Source organism: Colossoma macropomum, unplaced genomic scaffold (assembly GCF_904425465.1).
Source record: "Colossoma macropomum unplaced genomic scaffold, Colossoma_macropomum, whole genome shotgun sequence".
Classification (NCBI taxonomy): domain Eukaryota; kingdom Metazoa; phylum Chordata; class Actinopteri; order Characiformes; family Serrasalmidae; genus Colossoma; species Colossoma macropomum.
Genome location: NW_023494806.1, coordinates 8,884,829 through 8,907,439, shown reverse-complemented (window position 1 = coordinate 8,907,439; position 22,611 = coordinate 8,884,829). Strand labels below are relative to the sequence as shown.

At 37.6% G+C, this 22,611-nt stretch overlaps 1 protein-coding gene across 1 annotated transcript; it reads right to left on the bottom strand.

The window, feature by feature from the left end:
- Positions 1 to 207: 207 nt before the first annotated feature.
- Positions 208 to 22,138, bottom strand: LOC118827481 (SEC14-like protein 2). The gene is made up of 12 exons (XM_036598851.1): positions 21,969 to 22,138; positions 21,403 to 21,478; positions 15,896 to 15,939; positions 12,094 to 12,156; positions 11,467 to 11,655; positions 10,305 to 10,400; positions 10,059 to 10,119; positions 9,803 to 9,886; positions 9,390 to 9,496; positions 4,033 to 4,172; positions 2,269 to 2,438; positions 208 to 1,974 (listed from the first exon to the last, which is right to left on the bottom strand). Exons 1-12 carry the CDS (start codon positions 22,020 to 22,022, stop codon positions 1,829 to 1,831), a joined length of 1,230 nt encoding a protein of 409 aa, XP_036454744.1. The 5' UTR covers positions 22,023 to 22,138; the 3' UTR covers positions 208 to 1,828.
- Positions 22,139 to 22,611: the final 473 nt, after the last annotated feature.

The window sequence follows — 22,611 nt, the reverse complement described above, 5'->3', positions numbered from 1 at the left end:
TAGAGCATGAATCTAACACTGCATGTTCTTATGTATGATCTGAAAGAATGTTGAGCAAACTGCTCACCTTTATCAAAATATTGGCACCATGCAGTGGTTGGGAGCCCACATGTAAGTCCTTAATATGGTACACAATCACTAGATGGCAGTATCAGCTAAGTGATTAAATTAGGCACATTAAACACAAACACATGCAGACTCACACTGCTGTGATTTAAATATCAGCATTTAATTTGTTAATAAATCCAAAATAATTTAAGGCAATTTATGAACTACCAGAACACAATGAAAGATACACATTGAACAGACTGCAGGTCTGCAGATGATAGGCACTGATCTACTCGAGCATTTACTGAAATATTATTAATAACAACTGCAATTAGAAAGTAAGTGTTTGCATTGTCAGTCCAACCGTATGTAATGACACCTGAGGACAAACAAAACATGACATCGGCAAATATTCACATCAGCCATCAGAACGGCAATACTCAGCACATTAAAATACATTCTTTGTTAACTATCCTGAAGGAAAAAACAGCCTTAAGTAGTTATAAATTAAACTTTAAAAAGGTCTGATTAAAACAGTAAGTACATAGAAAATTATTAACTGTGCGTTTCGAACCATAAAATAAATAAAAGGCAATATTTTGCTAGAGTTCATTCACACTGCAGTCCTCTAGTAATTTTGGCAGCTTTGGATGGCCTGACGCTCACCATGATGCACCCATCTGTAGGGATGGGTTAAAAAAATGCAAATGTTACTTTGTTCCTGTTCATTTAACGTGGAAAAACTGGGCAAGAGGAAAGGGCAAATATAAAAAATGACTAACTAAAAAATAAAACAAAATAAAATAAAATAAAGAATCTCCTTGGACCACTTTGTGTCCCAGTACGTGGGTAAACAAGTACTCCTGTTGTCAACAGTTATACTGTCATGCTGAGTCAACCTGTGATCTCCTCTTCTGGTATTTAAACCTTGATTTTTCTTTCTGATTAAGGAAACTGGAATGAGCTTCGGGAATCCTAATCTCCACCCGCACCTCTATTTCTAAACGTTCTTTTCCAGGTAGTATTATGTATGGGGATAAAACCTGACACTTCTTTAGATTGTTCCTATGGAGTACATAGTGTATATTAAAGACTTGGTGGAATGTAGTGGTTTTTAGTAAATGGCACTATGTCCATGTTGAATACAACTCTAAAACTTCAGCTAGGAGCTCTGGCCCATTGTATTAATGGAACAACAGAAGAATATAATGATGAATTATTTCATTTCCCCATACGTTAACCATCTGGTGCACCACAGTAGTGGGAAAAAATCACAAGGGATGAGTGGAAGTTAGACACAGGAATACACTTTCATTTTTTATCTTACCCTTCATGGTTTTGGTACAATAGTCACCAATCAGGAACAGAAACAGCAGATACTTACTGGGAGTTTGTGCATTTCATAATGGGTTTACTTGCGATTATACTTTTCTATTTCTGTATAATCATGGTCAGGAGTAGTTCTAAATATATTTCATGTTCACATGCACAAAAAAAGTTGATGATCTGGACTCTGGAATGTATTAGTAGGACAATTATGCTGTCATTACTTTTTAAGCTTGTGCAAATTTTCATTTAGACAGGATTTAGAAGAAATGACGTCAACACAGGCGTATTCTCTGCCCAAAAGCAACGTTTTCGTTACTTTATCCACTTTGTAGTAATTACAGCTCCAAAACCCTTTTCATGTAATGTCATGTGCAAGACACGCTACATCAAGTGCTGGTTTGCTTTGCAGTAATAGTCTCATTCTCTAAACCAACAGTTCCACAGCCGCATCTTATTGGCTGCTGGGGGCTTTCTGTTCTGACGCTTTGCTCATCCCAGGCTCTGATTGGCTGTCATTACTGGGCAAGAGGACCTCCACAGTGAAGCTGACTTTTTTGGACTGAAAGATGCTATATGTGTTGTCAAATCGCAGGACATCTGGGGAAAAATGAAACAATTCTTTTAGTACACGTGTCAGGCTCCGGTCCTCACGGGCCAAAACACTGCAGACTTTAGCACAGTGCCTCATTAAACACACCTGGTTCAGCTCATCAGCTAATTAGCAAGGCCTTCATGAAGTGAATTCAGAGTGTTAGATAAGGGTAAAAGCTAAACTCTGCAGCACTTTGGCCCAGAAGATCCCCAGTTTGACATGCCTGTATTAGTAATTCCATTATCAACCAATTTTCATTATCTCAGACATGATTCCCTTTCTCTTTTTTCTGTACTCACACACTCCTGGTTCTGTGCAGGTGAGGGATCCATCCTCAGGTACCAGGTGTGCATTGTAGCGCTGGCTGGGCACGACCTCCTGCATCTGACCTGCCTTCATCCACTCCCCCAGCTTCTTCTTCAAGAAGACTCCAAAGCCAATATCTGCTCCCTCAGAGCAGAACTGCCACCTGTCACAAGGGGAAAATGTGGAGAAAGAGAGTAAGAGAAAGAGAAAGAGTTGGGGTGTTAAACAGAAAAAGTAAAAAGGTTACCAGTCATTTAAAGTGATATTTCTGTATAAAATCTAATCTACACGTTTTTTTTTTTCCTTAACACAGATGTATTCAATTAGTCAAGACATGTTTGGTGTCTGAAGTTTGCATCTGTAGTTTTGCACTGGAGCCAAGTAATGTAACTAGTATGTAATGTCATGTAGCTAAAAAATAATGCAAGCTTATACCTCAACAATTAGCACTGTGCTAAGTGTTAAATGCTTAAATGCTTACATATTTACCTTGAGACTTGCTTATGTGACTTCTGACACTGTTTGATATTAAGGCTGTACATAAGCTTCTGTTACTTTAGCTACATTAGCCTCATAGCTCCAGTGCAAAACCAAAGAAGCAAAGTTCAGACACCGAACATGTCTAGCTATCCTACTGAACAAGCTATGTTGTCCAGTGCATCTTTCTTTTCTCCTTTTAACTATTAGCATCTGCTAACTATGTGAAATTAACAGCATCTTTGAACAGGCAGCAGTTCGTGCAAAGAATTATGTCCTTACTCCTGTAAGATTTTGAAACTCCTTCAATACAGCAAGTAACTGTTGCGACTTGTAAGTTGCACGTTCTTTCCAGCATTTTAAGAATAAATTCAAAATGATGTAACAGTACAGTTGTTACCATCCAGCAGTTCTCTGGTTAGTCTAAAAGTGTCTGCTTTTCTCTAGAGTGAAATAATGCAATGTAGATTAATCCACTTTGCAAGCACAGGAACAAGGTTGAAAGATTCACCGTTTTTATAAAGAAATCACTACTTGAAAGAGCTGCCATTTTAATTATGGCTTACATTATCAACAGCATTGATAACACGCTTTAAGTGAGGAAATAATACGGAGCTTGTGAACTGCCTGTACATAAATTAGACCAATCAGGAGCAACTAAACACTCATGTGTTGGTACATAACATCACAACCACAACTAACTGGGAATCTGAAACACTATGTTAATTCTTTATGTCTTAAGCCTGAACAAACAGATACTCTGAACTTCTTGGCCTGGAGCTGGTTTATAGAAAACACAATTTAAATCCCAATCACAATATAGGTCAAAAAAATTGTAATTTGACATTTTCCCCAAATCATTCAGCCCTATACAAGAACATGTCACATTCATACTGCCTACACACAGTTTAAAAGATGTTTTAAAGCAAAACAATATAAACTAAAATACACAAATAATGAATAGAAGTGTGACATCTGATTCAAAATTTGTGGTAAATTAGGCTGCTGTTGGTTTGCTAGGCTATTATTATACATAGACTTTAAGTCAACACTGTCCCACTGTGTTTGCACATGTTGAATGCCATGCACATATGTAAACATAGCCTTAAGTGTCGAATTAGCGCATCACACTAAACTACATACCTTGATACCTGTAAATAAACTAATTTTAACATCAACAGTTTGTACAAGGTCTAGTTTTGTATGAGCTTCTTCTATAAGATGAGTTTACCGAGAAGGGTGCCATCTTTTTTAAACACTATAGCTTTACATGTCCTCACCTGAGCACGCAGCCCGGTGCCAGGATCTCATACTCCAGCTGGTGGGAGGAGCCGCGGCTGATGGACACGCTCTGGTCATACTGCACCTTGATAAACTCCCGCGCATAGTAAGACTGGGGCACCTGCCCTCCTTGCTGAATCTGTGCGGAGACGAGAGGTTAGAACTTGAACGTGAGGGTGATTCAGCTCAGATGTTAGAGTAAACTGTTCTTATGAGGAAATGAAAGATAGAAAGAAAAAAATGAAACTTACTCAGAAAACAGGAAGATTTGTGGTAAGACTGTTGTGGTTAGTATGATATTTTGCAGATGTAACATGTTTTAGTTAAAATCTACACTTATGTTCACAGTATACATTACTAAGAAAGCAAAGTTCAAAAAACCTCCACATTATGTAAATGTTCTAGGAAAAATAAACTTAAATGAACATAGAACATTGATGTTACAGTTCTCTAAGCCTTTAAAAGGTTCTTCACAATCATAAGCCTCTTTCATCTATGGTTCTTTAGGCAACCAAATTGGTACTTCTATTGCTCAAAGAACACTGTGTGGCACCAAGAGTGTAGGCTTATAAAGGTCAGTAAAGCAATGATAAATGACAACACAGCGACAACTAACTGCCCATCTGGCCCACTATGTTGACTGTTAAAGCCTTCAGCCTGGAAAAGGAGATATTCTGATCTTCTTGGCTAAAAAAAACAGGCCTGGATAGCTAAACAGGGTCACTTTTAGACCTCCAGTGGGCCCCCTATTCACACACCCCTCCTCTTTTCCTCCTTTACTCTCTGCTGCAGTCCCTCAGCACCATGGCAACTATGCACAGTGTGGAAATATTTCATTCAGAAGTGCTTTGAAAGAGTATTTCACTCTCTTTCTCTCGCTGTCCTTTAATATTAAGCTAAGATACTTCTGTACATGCCACTAGAGTTGGAAGTTGAAGGTTTTCAGGAAAATGGAAAGCACTGTCAGATGCTCCCCCACCATTAAAAAAGAATGTTTCAGTCAAAAAAGTGAATTTTGCTCACGATTGAAAATAAATAGCCACCAATTAGCAATATAACTGTGATAATTGACATCTACTACCTTGTTAGCCATGTTAGCATGTCAATCTATTCCTTTGATCAATAAGACCATAGCTACTAGAAGGGCCATATAAACATTTTCAGAGTATATTAATAGAGCAATATTAAGATTGTCAAAATAACAATACAACAGTATTATTATTATTATTATTATTATTATATTATTTTACACGGGTGGAATTACATTTTGGTAAAGTATAAGAGCTCTATTTATATTTTTATATAAGTTAAAGTACAAAAGTACTTCACAAAAGTACAAAAAATTAAATGTATAATTACATTTAATTAATTATAAATTTATAATAGTACATATAATTGAAAAATGTACTGAAGTAATTAAGTACATGTACAATGAAAAAAGTGTTGCTCTGAATTTACTAGATTCAAATGTGTACATCAGTTTCACATTAATAAAATATATTACATCAACACAGCTCAAAAATGACCAACAGTAACGGTGCTGATGTAATATATTTACCGTCTACAAATAAAAGTCACATTTATTTACTAATTCATCCCAGTCTATACAATTTATAAATGCATACATCAGCATCGACAGATACGTTCATGGAAAATCTTGGATATCTCACATGAGTGCATCCCTATAAATAATGATAAACTATTTAAAATAAACTATTTGTTACACAGTTTAATGTGAAGATAAATAGTGTAACTGGTCAGACTGCTAATACAAATGCAACAAGTAGAAACACAAGCTGGTGAATCCTCCATTTATTGCAGCAGATGAAGCTGTACGGAGTCAAAGACCAGAACAGAGATGAGGGTATTTAGAGAGTTGCTGAGAAGAACTGAATCACCAATGAATTCACACACTGTCTACAGATGCCTTAAGGAGCTGTTAATGGCTGACGTGCACTGGACATCACAGACACAGACTGCCCATCAGATTGAAGAGAGAGATTTCCAAAAGAGAGAGATTTCCATTCCATTCATTTCCCTTCAACTTAAACAAAGGCAAACAAAACATATCCCTTTCTTAGGTCAATGCTCAATTTTAAAGGGCCCATATCCTAAATTTTAACTGTATTTTATTTTTTTCCATGAGTTTCACTTATGATGTTTGTGTTGTTTAATATTTCAAAAACATTAGCAATTTATTTTTACCATTTTGCATTCTCTCTTGATCCCTTAGAATTACACACACTATATTGGTTACTGTGCCTTTAAGACTGAGATATGTAAATGACCTCTGTTCTGACTGGCTGCACTGTATTGTGCTGCCTTCAAAAAGTAGTCTGAGTTGAAAACACATTATAACTTCAAGATGAATAAGCATATATATATATATAAATGAGTTGTTTTTGTGACATCACAAAAACAACACATTTAAAACAAGCTGCTTTTGCAGCTTAGTTTCCATGTACGCACTGTATGGACTGTGGAGTGAAGGGTAACTTTTAAACCTTATCTGTGTTTACATACTACATCAAACTATTTCATGTAAGAACGTGAGGAAAATTAAGTTTCCCATTATATGGGCCCTTAAAGTTTGACCTTGCTATCTAAAAGCCCCAGCTGTCCTCATTAACACAGATAAACAGGCTTTCTCTTATCCAACTTTCATTTTCACATGGTTGAAGGAAATGTGGAGGCCCAGTTGAGGATGGATTACTGGTTCACCAGCAAAGAAACATCTTGCACAAATAACAGCTATGAAATATGGTATTATTTACAGCCTATCTATATACCCCAAGACCCTGGAGAGAACAATAGATTCAATTCTCATCTGGTAAAATCTCAGTCCAACAAATCTAGGCAATCCCCCCTCATACTCCCCACGCCCAAAAAAGTCCAGTTGGTCCAGTTGGGCTTCATAAAGGCCTCTCCTCCTGTCCTGAAGAGGGCAGCATCTTTATCTAAGCATATATGGACAGACAAAAGGTCAGATCATATCCGATCACTACTAGGCCATAATAGGCATATTGCTACTTCTATAGCATCCTATGGTGCAGTGGCTAATAAGCTGTATTATTTAGTTGCAGTGGAAAGCTTTAGAAGCTGCATAGTTTGGAAACTAACTGACCTCAAAAGTAGAATTTGTAGGGATTATACGTGCGCAGTGTGAGTGATTACTAAACCCAATCTTTGAATTAAATCCCTAATTGTGACTATTTTTATATGAGACGGCTCATGTGAATATAGCCAGTTTAAGTACGCTTTATAGGCCAGATGTATGTATGAGGGTTCTCACTAGACATGATTTTTGTGGACCAAGGTGCCTTTTTCTATTGTTTTCAGTGGGAGAGATGTGTTTTATACACTGTTTTCATGCACTTGGCACCTGTGCTCTGCACGGCTGTTTTTTTCTGAGTAACGTTCCGCCCTGAGTTGAAAAAAATTACATTTGAAGCGGTCAAGTATCCTATGTCACAAACTGACCAATCAGAATTAAAAGGTAGATGGGCTTCAGAGGCAGTTGCAGTCTGTGAGTACCCTGAACTATATAATTTCAAAATCAAAATTAGCATGACAAAAAAGTTGCTTTTACTAGTAGTACAACATTTCTAGTAAATAGTACACTGAATTGCTTTCTAAAGGGGTGAGTGACAGAACTTTTCACCTGTAAGAGAGACTGAGAAACTGCATGCCACAATTTTAGCTGCCAGCATTCATAACTGATAAAACTGCTTAGTCACTATAGTGCATCAAAGCAATCTGAAGTGCACTGTGGAGCAACAAACTGGGCTCTGTTCCAGACAACACCACAATGCTTTCAATATCATTACACCATTTATCTAAATATTTTTCTTTCATGCAATATGGCAAAAGCCATTTAAAAAAAAAAAAATTGAGGAGATGCTTGCTGATGCTACTGCTAATGCAGTGAAAGCTCATACTGGAGAACAGCTCTTCTGAAGTGCATAGGCTATTTTCTACAGCACTACAGCATCAAGATTCTAGGCCTAAAAGGCTTATGGTAAAGCTGCCATTGCCTGATCTTAAACAGAGACTTGATGTTGTAAATTCAGCTTGATCTGTGTAAGCGGGACGTATTATATTACCAAAGGCAAAGATGATGTATCTCAGTTTCACTGAAACCCCGTTAGAAGACAGAAAACACTGCTCTAACCAACTCTGAACAAGGCCTGATATTTAACAATCTAGTATTCGATTTAAATCAGTACCAGCTGTAGTTCAGATCAGCAGTTACAGATACCGCCATAAAAGACAACATGATGAGTCAATATATACTGAACCAACCTGCTATAAACACAAAAAAACACTGTTCAAGCTCAGTTTGACTGTGTTTGCTACATAAAGAGTCAAAGAACGTACAGTGCTAACTGAAGAAGAGGGCATTCAAAGTAAGTAGCTGTTGCAACATCTGCTGATTTTCAACACAAGCCTTCAACAAGATATTACTAACTTCTTCATCATTTTAAACCAGGTAACAAGGGACCATATGCCTATTAGCATGGAATAATGCATTTAGCATCAAACTGTGACACTAGAACTACATTCATAGCTACTAACAAGCCAACTTCTTATAGCGACTTTCCAATAAACAGAGCAGTACGGCACAGTACGGTTAGAAATCATATTTTCTTGTCATTTCCATTGCTTTGTGACCCATACTGTACCTGTGCTAAATTTACCGTTTTGGTAAACATTTGGTATATATAGTTCTTTTTTAAGCCATGTTCAACAAAGGGCCATTTCAGGGGTCAGCAGAGGCTCTTCTCAGGCTAAGCAGAGGGTAAGGCAGTAGACTTGGTACCAAGTCTTTTGAACTGGTTTATGCTGGTCTGGTGCTGGTTTAGCTAGTCACCTAGCATGGTTAGGTTGTTGACCAGCATTTTCGCTTCCATTGCTGCTGACCAGAATACCAGCATCCAAACTGCAACATATGCTGATTTTGGCATAGAGTGTTACTAGTTTTGACTGAGTCTGAGCTGTGAGTGTGTCATTGAGCTATGAGTGTAATGCAAAACATTTCCAGCTTACAGGAATGAAATAAAACAGCATATGTCAGAATTACAAGCTCCAAAATTATACTTCTGCACCTCTCAGCATATTAATTCTGTCAAATTTACTGTCACCAACATTCTGGCTGGTTTGTTCTGAGGACTTTTGTCACAGAATCTGCAGAACTCACAGAAACCGTTATCTGACAGGAAATGAACACAGGTACTCCACCAGGGTACACATAGTTCTACATTCAGATTAGTAAACGTACCATGCCGTAAAAACTTTGAAAAAGCGCTACTAGGCAGTGCGGTGACCCTGTGTGACGTTTAAGATCTTCTTCACTCACCCTGGTTCTGCAGCGGGGGTCTCCGTTGGGGTCGGTCAGTTTTCCCCCATATATGGCTGGGAGCTCCTCAGGGTCGATATGTTTCCGTAACACTTCCTGCCAATTCGCTGAGTGGGCACAAAAACAGGTTAAATTTACATTACATTCTGTCTTAAACTGTGTGAACCTCAGTATTGAACACTGAATTCGAGTGCATTGTCATTTAAGCACCAGTCATTATCTAGATATTCATGCCAAATACGGCAGTAGATCATCAGTAATCTATTAAAACCCATATCAACCCAAACTATGTTGTTTATTAGATATTTATTATATTTTAATAAAAGGTTAAGTCAATTCACTCTTAGTCAGAGTCATGTCGGCTATCTGAGGGACAGATACTAGAGACAGGCTGATCTGTGTGTTTATCTTACATCCCAGAACCATGACCTTGCGTCTAGTCTCTTCGCTCAGAAAATGCTTCACCAGATTGTAGGCCACAGGAAACAGTTTGGGTGCTGCAACAAAATATGAGATATTTTTAAGTCATCAAGTCAATAAAAGCTGTCAGAACAATAAAATCACTTAAACAATGCTAAGCAAACTGTGTCTGTATAACTGTACTTTAACTGTCATTTACACATAAACTATGCATGTTGTGGCAATATTTAGCTGGATTTTACAATTTACCTTTTATTACAAATAACCTCTTTAGTCCTTCAGGATAGTTGTCCTCAAACATGGTCAGGACCTACAAGATAGAACCCTGCTAATTACTCAAGAGTTCTGTTTTAAGCCATGTTTAACAAAGGGTCATGACATGTAAATATTTACACGTTTCAGTGGTCAGCAGAGGCTCTTTTGAGACAAAGCAGAGGGTAAAGCAGTAGAGGACAGTGTACACATAGAGAAGAACACCCAGGGACATGATCTTACCTCTCCATACAGTTCTATAGCAGGCTTCCATAAATGCTTCAGGCCCAAATCCTCACAGTCATAGATCATTGTTATGGACTCCACATTTTTTCCCAACTGATTGCAAGAGACAGAAGAGCAGAGGAAAAATGAGATTACAAGAGGTATTACAAGAGGTACCCATAGCCCACAGCACTTGATATAAAAAACAGCAAAGGAACAGGAGGCATCTGCTGAAGGAGGATGCAGACATAAACACTTAACTTAGCTTCAGTGACAGACAACAGAAGTTTCTATGGAGCACGCAATATTGCAGGAGATAATTATTGTTTTTCTGAGAGCAGTAATATGTGCTGATGCCTCCACCCAACGAATCAGACCATGCAATCTTCTGTTCTCTATTTTTATATTTAAATACACATTTTGGGAGACTCAGGGTAAAAAGGGCAATATGAACAATGAATTAAAATTAATTTATAGCATTCTGCACCAGTCTCATCAAGGTGGGCAATGTAATCATGTTTCAGAGGAAAACAAACAAGGTCTTAAAAACATACTAGTTTTACCGCCCAGCATATAAACCTGTACCACTATCGAAAAGGTCCCCAGATGGTCCATTTTTTGCATGTCACAACACATAGGGACAGAGCAAAAATAAGGTCTGTCTTTGGGGCCTTGAGGGCCTGTTTAAGAACCACTGGTCTAAATAATACTATCTAATCTAACCTGAGAGTTACTGACCTCTATGTAAGAGCTACACAGAGCCTGGCATATATCCCTGTTTTTATAAAAATTACAAAAACTTGATTTAGCAAGTTATCCACATCCCTTACTACCATTTGTTTGGATGCTGTTCAAAAGAAGTAGTAATAATGCAGTGTGATGCTTTCTTACAGATAATATCAGTGCTTTGGTGGAACTGTGGTAATGCGTGAATCTGTGACATTTCAGAGGTACTGAATGGAAATCTCCTTAATCCTGAAATGGATCTTGAAGAACTGCCAAAACAGTTATAATTCATGGCATTCAAGAAGGCACTTGTACAGTCTGAGAGCAAAGGGGCGGGGGCTCAAGCCCCCTGAGGTCTATCTGTGCATGTGCCTGCTGTTGGCCACCTCTTGACCCACCCACTCCTCCACAGGTAGGACAGGTGAGCATGGATGAGGTAGGTTACTGAACATACCCGGACGCTCTGTAAGTCACACTCTTTCTGCAGCATCTCGCAGTCTCGAACTTTACACTTGATGAAGTCCTGCTTAGAGGCAGACAGCAGCAGACCTTTGGGATCCACCGGTCCGATGACATCATACCACACAGGGCTGCCCTCTCGGTCATAGCCACACATGCCTCCAGAAAAGTACTTCTCTAAAACCTGGGCAAGCAGCACAATAGCAACAGGCAGCAACAAAAAAGATAAAACACTTTTTCTCTTTCAAGAGTTAGAATTAATGCAGCAAACTTAATGTAAATCTCAGTTCTTACTGTTAGCATTGCAGAGTATTGTACTGTATCATTGTATTATGACCAGCATGTTGGCTTACGGCTAGTGTGTTGGCTTGGGGCTAACATATCAGCTTGTGGCCACAGTGTTAGATTTTTATGTATCGAATCAAGACACCACTGTATTTAATTGAATAATTAATTTAGTGCATATTTACTTCTCATAGTAATTTCTATTATGTTCTAACTTCTGTCATGTTCTACAGAGCCATTCCAGTTGCATGCAAAAGTTTGGGCACCCCTGGTCAATTTACGTTTTATTCATTTTAGGCATTCAATTTTTGCATAGGAATATTTGTGTGCATCATACCTCAGGAGGCTTCCAGTCAGTAATGATAGTGTCAGCCTTCATGTGTTTCCGGAACTCCAAATGCTGAAAAGTAAAAGGAGACCATTTCTGAAATTCATGTTTCTCAAATTTCTTGGAGGCAGTATGCAAACTTGGGAGCAAATCAGATCAAATCACATTTATTGTCATATCACATTTACACAGGTGAGAAGGTGAGTGAAAATCTTAGGTGTGTAACCCCCTTTTAGAACTTAAAAACAAAAATTATAAGAAAAAAAGAATAAAAAGCTATGATATGTGCAGTTTTACACATTTAGAGCAGTCTATGCCTTTTACATACAACTGCACTCTCAGAAAAAAGGTACAAAACTGTCACTGGGGCAGTTCCCCTCTTGTCACTGAGGTGGTACCATCAAGGGTACATCTCAATACCTCTAGTCAGGGAACATAATCGTACCATAATCTATTTGAACCTTTTTTTTTAAATTGGTCGTATTGACTCCACACACTCCGTCTCGTCTCCAGGCTTTTTATTTTATTGCTCTGTTTTAAAATATTAAGTTATGAAAAGGTATAAATATGTAATTTTCACCTGAAAAAACTTATTTAAGGAGCACAATTGGACCTTAAAACCACTGTTGTACCTTTAAGGGAACATTTACATTGTTTGTACCTTGATGAACGAAAAATGTACCTGCAAAAAACCTTTATTTCTAACAGTGTGTGTGCATTAATGAGACCTGACCTTAGATCAGTGTTCTTGCTGTGAGACACTATAAATACGGACTCTGATCTATACTAATCTATAATCGGTTCTCTTAATGTATAAAGTATACAGTACCAGGAACTAAGAAGAAATTTCTATTAAACATATGTTAAGTGAATAAATTGAAAATATACTTTTTCAAAACAGCAGTCTTAACCTGGAAGCACTACAGGACACTTACTGAAACCATGTTCTCAGCTATGAAGCATAGAAATGCATAAGCGTTCCTTTTATAATGTGTATTGTGTATCAAATGTATCTTAGACTCTGGCATATGAGGAAAAGGTTCCCAAGCAGATAGTAAAGCACCTCTGTATAAGTGCAAGTTGTTCTGTATAGGTGCATCTGCTCCATGTATATGTAAATGCAAATATCTTCCTAGATACCAGAGTTCCTTTGTGTTAGTGATACTAGATGCGTCTGCATTCAAATGTAACAGAGAATGTTTCAAATATGGTCTGTGTTTTGACATGAGAAGCTCTGGAAAAACAAACAAATGGTGTGTACTGTGGCTCTACTCATCAAGCTACAGTCACTAGATTATCTCTTTGAACAGGTGGAAAATTGCTTTATAGGTATTCTGTGTGCATTCACTTGACGATGGCGGAGTCAATTTTTATATTAAGCTAAAAGACAAGATTTGAAATTATTTCAAATAATGGTGTCACACTTTTCTTTGTAGTTTTTAGTCATTTAAATCCAATGTTTCCATTTGCAACACATGCATTCACAACCAAAGAAAGTTACTCCTGTAATGTCAGATTTCTCAAATCTAACCTTTAATTTGTAGAGCTCCCTTCTCTCAAATTCATCAGAACAATGTAGGGATAAGTGAACTCAGTCACCTTCATTTATATAAAAGGAACAGATAATGACGCCTAATAGAGCCCAATCAGGAGCAGGGTCTGGAGTGCTGCTTTGATGTTATTGGCCAAAACTCTGACTCATCATACTGAGTGTACTGCATGAATTTCAACCCATATTCTAGTTCCCACCACACCTTAAGTGCTGTCTCCCCTCAAAGGAATTCATACAGGCTCAGACACAATCCTAATGGGCCCTTTTGTATTAACCCATTCACATCCAACAACTGAATCTGTGTGGTTACACTTTGCATTAATACCCAATAGTATCCATTTTAACTTTTGATTACATGTAATTTTCATAATTATATACAGATTCAAATTTGGATTTTCTATTGTTGTTAAAAATCAGTACTCTAATGTAACCAAAGGAGAAGGAAATATGAAAAACTAAGTAATTAAAAACTCACTTTTTAGTCATATGGTTTGATCAATTTGATACATGTCTTCAAATTTGTACTCAGAAGAACACATAGATCATAAACTTTCAGATATGGAAATCAATGAGTTATCTGCATCATCTCAGTCATTTTAGTATCTATTTAGTATTTGAAATTTTAGCTCATACACTGGACTACTAACAACCACATATGATGTATAAATTCTGTTGATTTTTACAATCACATATATAACAGTCTTAATTCAACATCAACCAATATAACAATTATTTTTCGCTCAGTGATATTCAATTGGCTTATGTTTTGCAGGTTGGACAAGCTTTGCAGAAAGCTGGAAACATAATAAGAAATTGCAGCATTTAGAGTCATTACATAACATCAATATTTCAGTTTAAATTGATTCACTACCAAGCTTGACCACACTACAAAAAACTACATTCCATCTTTTCAAACAGTGTGACCTTCCAGACTCACTAAACAAAAATAATTTGGAATTAATAACGCACTCTAAATGTCAGGCATTTTAATAAAACCATGTTGTGTGCTACAATTTGTCACTGAAAGGGATTTTTTTGTCAAACCTGACAACAATTGCTAAGAAAGAACAGATGAACTCCACATCACACATTTTGTAATCATTGTAAATATGGTCTTTTATAAAGTTTGTTTTTGTGCCTAAAATTTCACAAGAATTTTACAAAAAATTGTACATGTATAAGTGAGGTGAAATGCAGGACTAGTAAAAATATACAGTCTTAGGCAGAGTTTGAACATTAGTGGTCAGATTATGTGTTTTATTGGTTTTCTAGGTGAAAATAACACATCCTCTACACTGTAGACTCTACTGGGAACAAACTTACAGGGGAATTCCACTAATTTCTCAAAATGTCTGTATAATTCAATTGTTGAGATGTAAACAAAGTCGTTCAAAGTGGTTTGATGTGAAATGGTTAATTGTAGAGAAATGTATTAACTCCAATTTCTTTATATGGGTAGTGAACCAGGAACCAGGGGTCATGATGTCAACAACGCAAATATATTTTACTACGATCCAAAATGATCAGTGGACATATGTCTTCTGAGTTTTTATATGTAATGTCGATGATGGTAAAACAGTGGTACATCTTAAAAAATATGTTTTCTTTGGGCAGGTTCTTTTGCCTCATAATATCGTGAACTAATCATAAAAAAAAAAAAACATTTTAGGCCAAATCTTTCTCTCAAAACTAACATAAAATTATGTCTAAGGCATCAAGCAACAAAATCATAACCAAGTTTATGTAAAACCTTTCTGTGATGTAGCTGTTTGAGCCACTGAACTAGAGACGTCTGGTTCCTATCACCACCATTGTAAGTGATTCTGACTCGGTACATTTCTCTAAATTGGTGCATTCCACGTCAGTGTCTCCACTTTGTTTACACCATAAAAAACGAATTATAATCAGTGGAATTTCCCTTTAATTTTAGCATTTTAGTGCACAATTTCTATTTCCCTATTCTAGTTACCATATGGGTAAAATGTACAAAAATCAAATGTATCATAACTTTTGCACAGTATGTTAAATTCAGTGAATAAACAGTAATTGTGCATTAAAATGTACAAATGTGTGTTCTCTGTGGAGGATGTGTTAACTTATTTTTATATAATTTTACATAATTTGACCATGGGCGACTGTCTGCTAGTCTGCTTACAGTATTTACACACAAGTCTACTCTATTTGTAAGGCAATAATATATAATCATAATCATATAAATAATAATAGTCATCATACAAAACAGACAGGAAAGTGCAATACCTTTCGTAGCATTGCTTCAGCTTTCTGCACATTGAAATTTCTGGCTGAAAAAGAGGAATAGAAAGAAGAAAAGGAGTGAGTATAGCAGAGAAGGAGAAGGAGGCATGTGTCACTAGTAAAACTCACAGTACAAAGATAAAAAAGTGTAAGCATTACACTGGAGCCTATCCCAGTGCTCATTGGGCAGAAGGCAGGAAAAGCCAGTCCGTCACAGGGCAGACATACATACACTCACACCTAGGGGCAATTTAGTATTAAACATTTTCTGAATAAAGTTTTTTCTTTAAAAATTAAACTCATGCTGAAGTCTAAATCTTTGAACTTCACTTTAAAATAAATAAAAAAGATCTTTAAAAAACATTGCAAAAAACTACAAATAAACTTAAGTATTGTTTTCACAAGTATTTTGTATATAGCTTATAGCCATACCTATTAATTAATGCCTTGGGTATAGATTGTGACATAGGCCTTGTAAATATCTAAAGTTTGAATAACTAATCTATTTTATTTTATTGTGGGACCCCAGTTTGAACTAATTCAGTAGAATGGTCCATATATATTGATCCTTTGCAGAGATCTAGAGTTTCTTAACCCCTTAATTTACTATTAAGTAAGTATTATAACCATAAAACTAACATTACGTTAAATAGTTACGAGAGAGATGAACTGAAGTGTGGACCTATGTACAAATTCTAAGAGTTTAAGGAGTTTTACACAGTGAACACTGGACCAGAGGAGACCATCTGTGAAGTTGTTCAGGAATGCTTTGGTAACACATTAACCATCCTTTTGAACAGAACTGAAGGAGTGAAGAGTTCACTCAGTCTATTGATAAGAAAAACGTGGTCTTGTGCTACTGATAGGAAAACTCTGCAGCAACAACTGATTCTGCATCACTAGTCATTTAAAATCAAGCTCTCTTGTAGAGCTGTTGCCTTGCAAAGACTCATCACAGCCTTACTCTAATATACAGATGTTCCACAGGTAGTTGTTTTACAAAAGTGGAGTCCTGGAACTAAACTCTGCAGGACATCTGATTTCCTGAAACAGATCCTCTGACTTAATTTGCTGTTGTTAAGATGAGCTGCTTTGAAATGTGACGCAGATTTTATAAATTCTGTATGTTCTAATGAGTTAAATGTGCTCCGGCCTTCAAAATATGAGCAAAACAAACACAACATTTTTCTTTCACCTTTACTCCTGACCAGAAAGGCTGTAACGAATGATTCATAAAATTCAGAATTCAGTTCAGTATGGTCGAGTCCTGATTCAATACATTTTTAAATACAGTGGAAAAATACGAGTGCCTGAAAAGTAGGGATGCAGTGATACTGCACTTGTGGGCTGAATACGATATCCAACATTTTTGATTAGGTATCTGCCAAAGCTGAAAAAACAATTATATAATTTAGAAATAAATTGAGACTATATCCATCTGACTTGGCATTACAGAAAAAATAACTGTATACTTTGTAATAAATAATAAATCATGCATTCCTACTGAAACGTGCCTTAAGCTAACATGTTTACGTTCATTTTTTTTTAATTTATTAGGGCATTACAACTCAACATTACAAGTGTAATATTTAAGACTTCAGAATGGCATCGTGCCATCTTGACTGATCTATTCAGTTTATTAGCGTTATAAAAATCCAGTGCTTTTTATAGTGCCCCGGTCTAATTCAGCAGCCACGTGCTAACATGTTAGCCTTGAGCTAACACACTATCCACAAGCTAATATGCTAGCCAGAAAGCAACAAGACAATACTATACATTACAATACAATACAAGGTGTTGTACTGTTACAGCCCTACTAGCTAAAGTTGTTCCACGAACTTTTGGGCACTGTGCAAATGCGGTTTCTGCAGGCTCCCATCTCAACTTCTGAAAATGATATAATCAGCTATATTTGAAAAAAAAAAACATGTATCCTTATCGTGCTACTGACAGCCAATTGAAGACGTTTCTTCTCTTTCCTTTTTTTGTCACCCCAACTTTATCTCACTTTTCATGTTTCATGGTTTTTCTCTGTCAGCAGCAGCCACCACGATTATCTGTGATCAAATCTAGATGCTGTGTGGACTACACCATTTGAGCAGGGAGAGGCGGGGGAGTGTCTCTAAAGGTTATGTTTGTATTTATATTGTATTCATTCAGTTCATCACACTAATTACTTCACAATGTAAAACTGTACACCAAAGCAGACTTTTTAGTCTTCACCCCCTAATAGCTCCCTGTTAGAGGCCCTGGTAGTCAGTTCTAACATTCAGCTGTGATGCCTCGACCCTTACAAACACCATCTCGAAAAACATGCCTCTTCACACGGTATTTGCATCAGCCCTGAACGTGTAGCTCAATGAATTAATGTCCACTCTGTGACACATGTTTGCATGTGACTGATCCGGTGGCAGACCTGATCCACAATGACTATGTCATACAGTAGTATTAAGAAGTGTAATCCGCATTAAGGGGATTATGTTATACAGCTGACAGCAGCGGTCACTGGGTTAAGACAGATCTGACACCTGTCTCCAACCAATTTCTGCTCACTTCCTGGGTCAATCCATGCCACAGGAGTGTTTAACACAGCAACAAGAGTTACAGTGATTTTACCACGTTTAAAAGGTGTTGTTAGGCAAAACATGAAGCAGTGGGGAAAATAGTACATAATTCATTAATACTCAATAAATTATTCACTGTATTTTTAATAATAATCACAAAAAACAATTCTATGTTTATTATAATGCAGTTTAGTAATGCAGTTCAGTAACAGTAGGCTATGGCTGCCAAACAACAAACAAAACAACACAGTGTCTTTTTAATAACTTAATGCATTAGTATAGAATTTACTTGTTTGTGTATTTTGAGTATTTCACCACCACTTGGAATGTGGCTCAGCCAATCAGATTTTAAAATCAGAGCTAGTCAACTTATTTGTTTTATTTAACTGGGATATTTAGGAAGCGGTGATGTGGCATTCTCTTGTTACCGAAAGACGTACCTGAACCTAAACTTAGCATGAGCATTACATTATAACACACAAAAAAGCTTTTTTAAAGAAGATAACTAACAACTAATACAAAAAATAAGAGGTAGATTAGCAGAAACCAAAACCGTAAGAATTATGGGTGTCTCCACCCACAGTGCTAACAATACTTATATAATGAGTATCTACATTTTCTGCTGTTTATTTGAGTTAAATAATTGTGAAGTGGCAATAACAATATTTGCCAGTAAAGCACAGTAATTAAACCATTGGTGTATTAAATTTGAATCTAAAATATAAGTATTAAATTACATCTGCCAATACTGTCAACATTTTAGGCCCCTAATATCAGTATAGGGATGGACCATTAGGGGCTTCTATTAGTCATTCCTCCAAACACAAATTTGCAAAGAAATTTCAGACATCAAATGTTCCACAATTTAAACTCAATTGTCCCGTCTCTAGGATGGACTGGCCAGGCTAAAACAGTTCATCTGTGATAACCCAAAGGCATAGTGTCAGCCTTGTTTCCCAATACATAAGATAATCTTAACTGTTAGATGTGCTCAAAGTGATACTCGCTCTGCCACCTTACAGTGATCTTTGTGCTGAAAGCAGACTCAGCACAGTACACGTCTGAACTGTATCTCATATCTTTAACATGGGCAGTCTCATTCAGTATGAGTTTAATCTTATCTCCCATAAAACCATGAGGTAACTCTTATAAAACGCCACTGACTGCACCAAATGGATGCACCAGTCACAATAAATGATGTAGACTCACTCGGGCACACACTATCATAAAAACAGCCAAACATCAATACTACATCCTTCTGGACCTCGATAATAACCACTGCAGCAGATGGGATTTCAAATAAGATTATGTCCAAAAGACGTCACACAGAATTACTGACTTCACCTACGTGAATCTGCACCCACTGCAGCCACACAGTCATTCAACTGTACACTCCTTAGAGAGGCATTGCCAATAAAATGAGGCACTCTGGAGCAGCCACACGTGAGCCTAAGGTCACCATGCCATTCAAAGCACCAGCTAGACAGATACATAGCCCCTCTGCTTTGGGCTGTGGAGTACCTTGTACCTTTGGGATGAGTTGGAGTGCCTTTTGTCATCCAGATCTCATCATCCAACATCAGTACTCAACCTCAGTAATGCTCTTGTGGCTGAATACAATCAAATCCTCATAACACTGTCCCAACATTTAGTGTAATAGCCTTTCTAGAAGAGCAGAGTCTGTTGCTACAGCAAAGGGGTGACAAATCTCTATTAATACTCTTTATTTCAGCAGGAAATCTGGATGGACAGATGGACATACAGTGTTCTTAATCAAGGGCACATATCTTAGATAAAAGCTGTGATCATGTTATCATTAGAATGCTGATATATCTCTCGTCCTTTGCTCTCCATTAATGCTGACCAGACATAATCAGAGCCTTTCAGGGCTGCTGGCTCTGAACACAGACATCTATTGTCACAGGCCCCAGGCTTCTAGGAAAACAGCCCTGGTGCCTTTGGATAAAAGTCTCTCGAGCCCAACTGATGTAGAAATAAAGTACTGAAAGTTTACATTGTGCTGAAACCTGTGCATGGCTTTATGAAATGTCTGAAATGGACATTTAGCAAACTTATATTCCTAATATTGGTGCTAATATAGTCTGCAGTTCTGACAGCCACATTGGGAAACTGCAGGCCTACTTGAATCCACAGAAATGTTTTGTTTCACAGTTCTAATCGGATTACAGTTGAGATTAATCTGGTTCATTCTGCTTGCTGCTGCGTCAGGACAGAACAATAGATCCTTTCACTGGGAGCCCACTGCATGATTTTATGTGCAACTGTGTGACAAATAGATTTGTGTGAGAGGGTACATTACATAGACCTCTCATGACCTCACAGGGGTTTGCATGGTAACTAACACAGCAGCTCAGCTACTCTCTTATTGCAATATTACTGTTACAGCATGCTTATAAAACACTGGACATGAGGCTGCTCATGTGGTTTTGTGGACACAGGCCTTATTTAAGCCTACACTGACTCAAATGTGTGATTTAGTTCCTCATTTAGCACGTGAATATGTGACCTCAACACTACCGTCTTACAGTTTAATGAAATTGGCAAAAAACGTGTTGATTTAAATATTTTTTTTCAACTGATTCACACATTTGAATTATACATTCAAAACACTAGTTTTGTACTACATTGTAAAGTCTTTGTAAAGGTTTAAGATTAACGTTGCTTTGGGAAGCCAGCTTGTAAGTCCGCAAGTGTTTTGTTCCACTGAACACAGTGCATTTTAACATCTGGCAAATGACAGTTTGCCTCTTGGGTTAACTCTGACTCATTTATGATTCTTTTAATAGTGTTTATTAATAGGTACTCTCCCTGACAAGTTACTTAGATAAGGATCCATCTGGAGATGTACTGGTAGTTTTTAATAACCGCTAAGGCACAAGAAATCTGTTACAGACTCACAGTCCTATAAATCCGCCTTGTTCTCACCTCTAAGCCAGCGCAGTAAGAAGTGGTCACTCTGAGAAGGACACTGTGGCAGAACATCTTGTATCTTCTCACGAAACTGTCCAGCAGAAAAGGTTTTAGAAAAAGATAGAGGGCATTTGGTGAGATGACTGGCAAAGACTGATATCAATCAGTCAAACAAGAAGGGAAGGGAACAGTGCATTAAATATTAAGATAACAAACAAGACACCAGTGAAGAGAATAACTTTATAACAAATAATCAAAACATCTTCTGGTTTTGGCAGCAGCTCCAGGCAGAACATGTGCATGATTCAGCACGAGGCTGCATCAAATCAAACCCTCCCTCCATCTGCAGATGCACAGCCAGAAGCAGCCAAAACAGATACAGTCCTGCTTCAGGCCCAGCTTCAAAACAGTGCATTAACACTGAGCTGATGCATCTCACATGCACACACGTCACGCCCTTTGGCCACCCGGTGAGAGGAATAACAACGCGCGCTTCGATGCTCTCCGACGTCTGAAACCGTTAAGGCTTTACAGACAGCATGAAAGCTGCACAGCAAGAAGCAGCAGCTGAAATAACTCACCTGCGCTAAAGCCTCGGCCTGTTTGGGGCTGAGGTCTCCGACTCTGCCACTCATCTCGCCTTCATCCGCTTCAGCTAACAGGCCCGAATGAACGGAGGAGAGAGTGAGAGTGAGAGATGGAGCGACTGTCGCTCACTCACTCACACTGCCTGACAGAGCCACTTCCTCATCCCTCCCACTGGGGGCGTAACGGGGCGGAGTGTACAAGACAACAAGACACGCCCATGTTAGACACGCACGACTAAACGCGCCAGTTCTAATGACGTCACAGTAATTAGAGCCCCGTCATAGTCTTTTGCGCTAATAAACACATTGGGGGAAGCGTTTCTTTCCAATAATAATGATATTTATTATTTCAGAATGCCACTATTACTATATGTTACTATTATTATTACTATTTACTTCAGCATCAGGGCCCAATGCAATAGGTGTCTGTCCATCACAAGACGGTTTGAAACTTCAGCTGAATGAAAAGTCCTGATTGCTCTTAGTTTAAGACAGATTTTAAGATTTACATTTTTGACAGCATGTGTTCTTCAAGAGGTGCTAAAATTAATTAAGTGGTGCTAAAATTAACTAACGCTAAGGCCAAACAAACAACGGAACTGAAATTGTTTGGATCAAGGGGTAGGTGGATTAAGGG

Excerpts from the sequence above, each read along its gene's own strand:
- LOC118827481 (XM_036598851.1), bottom strand. The coding sequence starts at position 22,022 with ATGAGTGGCAGAGTCGGAGACCTCAGCCCCAAACAGGCCGAGGCTTTA. Across the intron at positions 12,157-15,895 it reads CTGAAGCAATGCTACGAAAG|CATTTGGAGTTCCGGAAACA; the intron begins GTATTGCACTTT and ends TTTACTTTTCAG. Across the intron at positions 11,656-12,093 it reads CTGACTGGAAGCCTCCTGAG|GTTTTAGAGAAGTACTTTTC; the intron begins GTATGATGCACA and ends CTGCTTGCCCAG.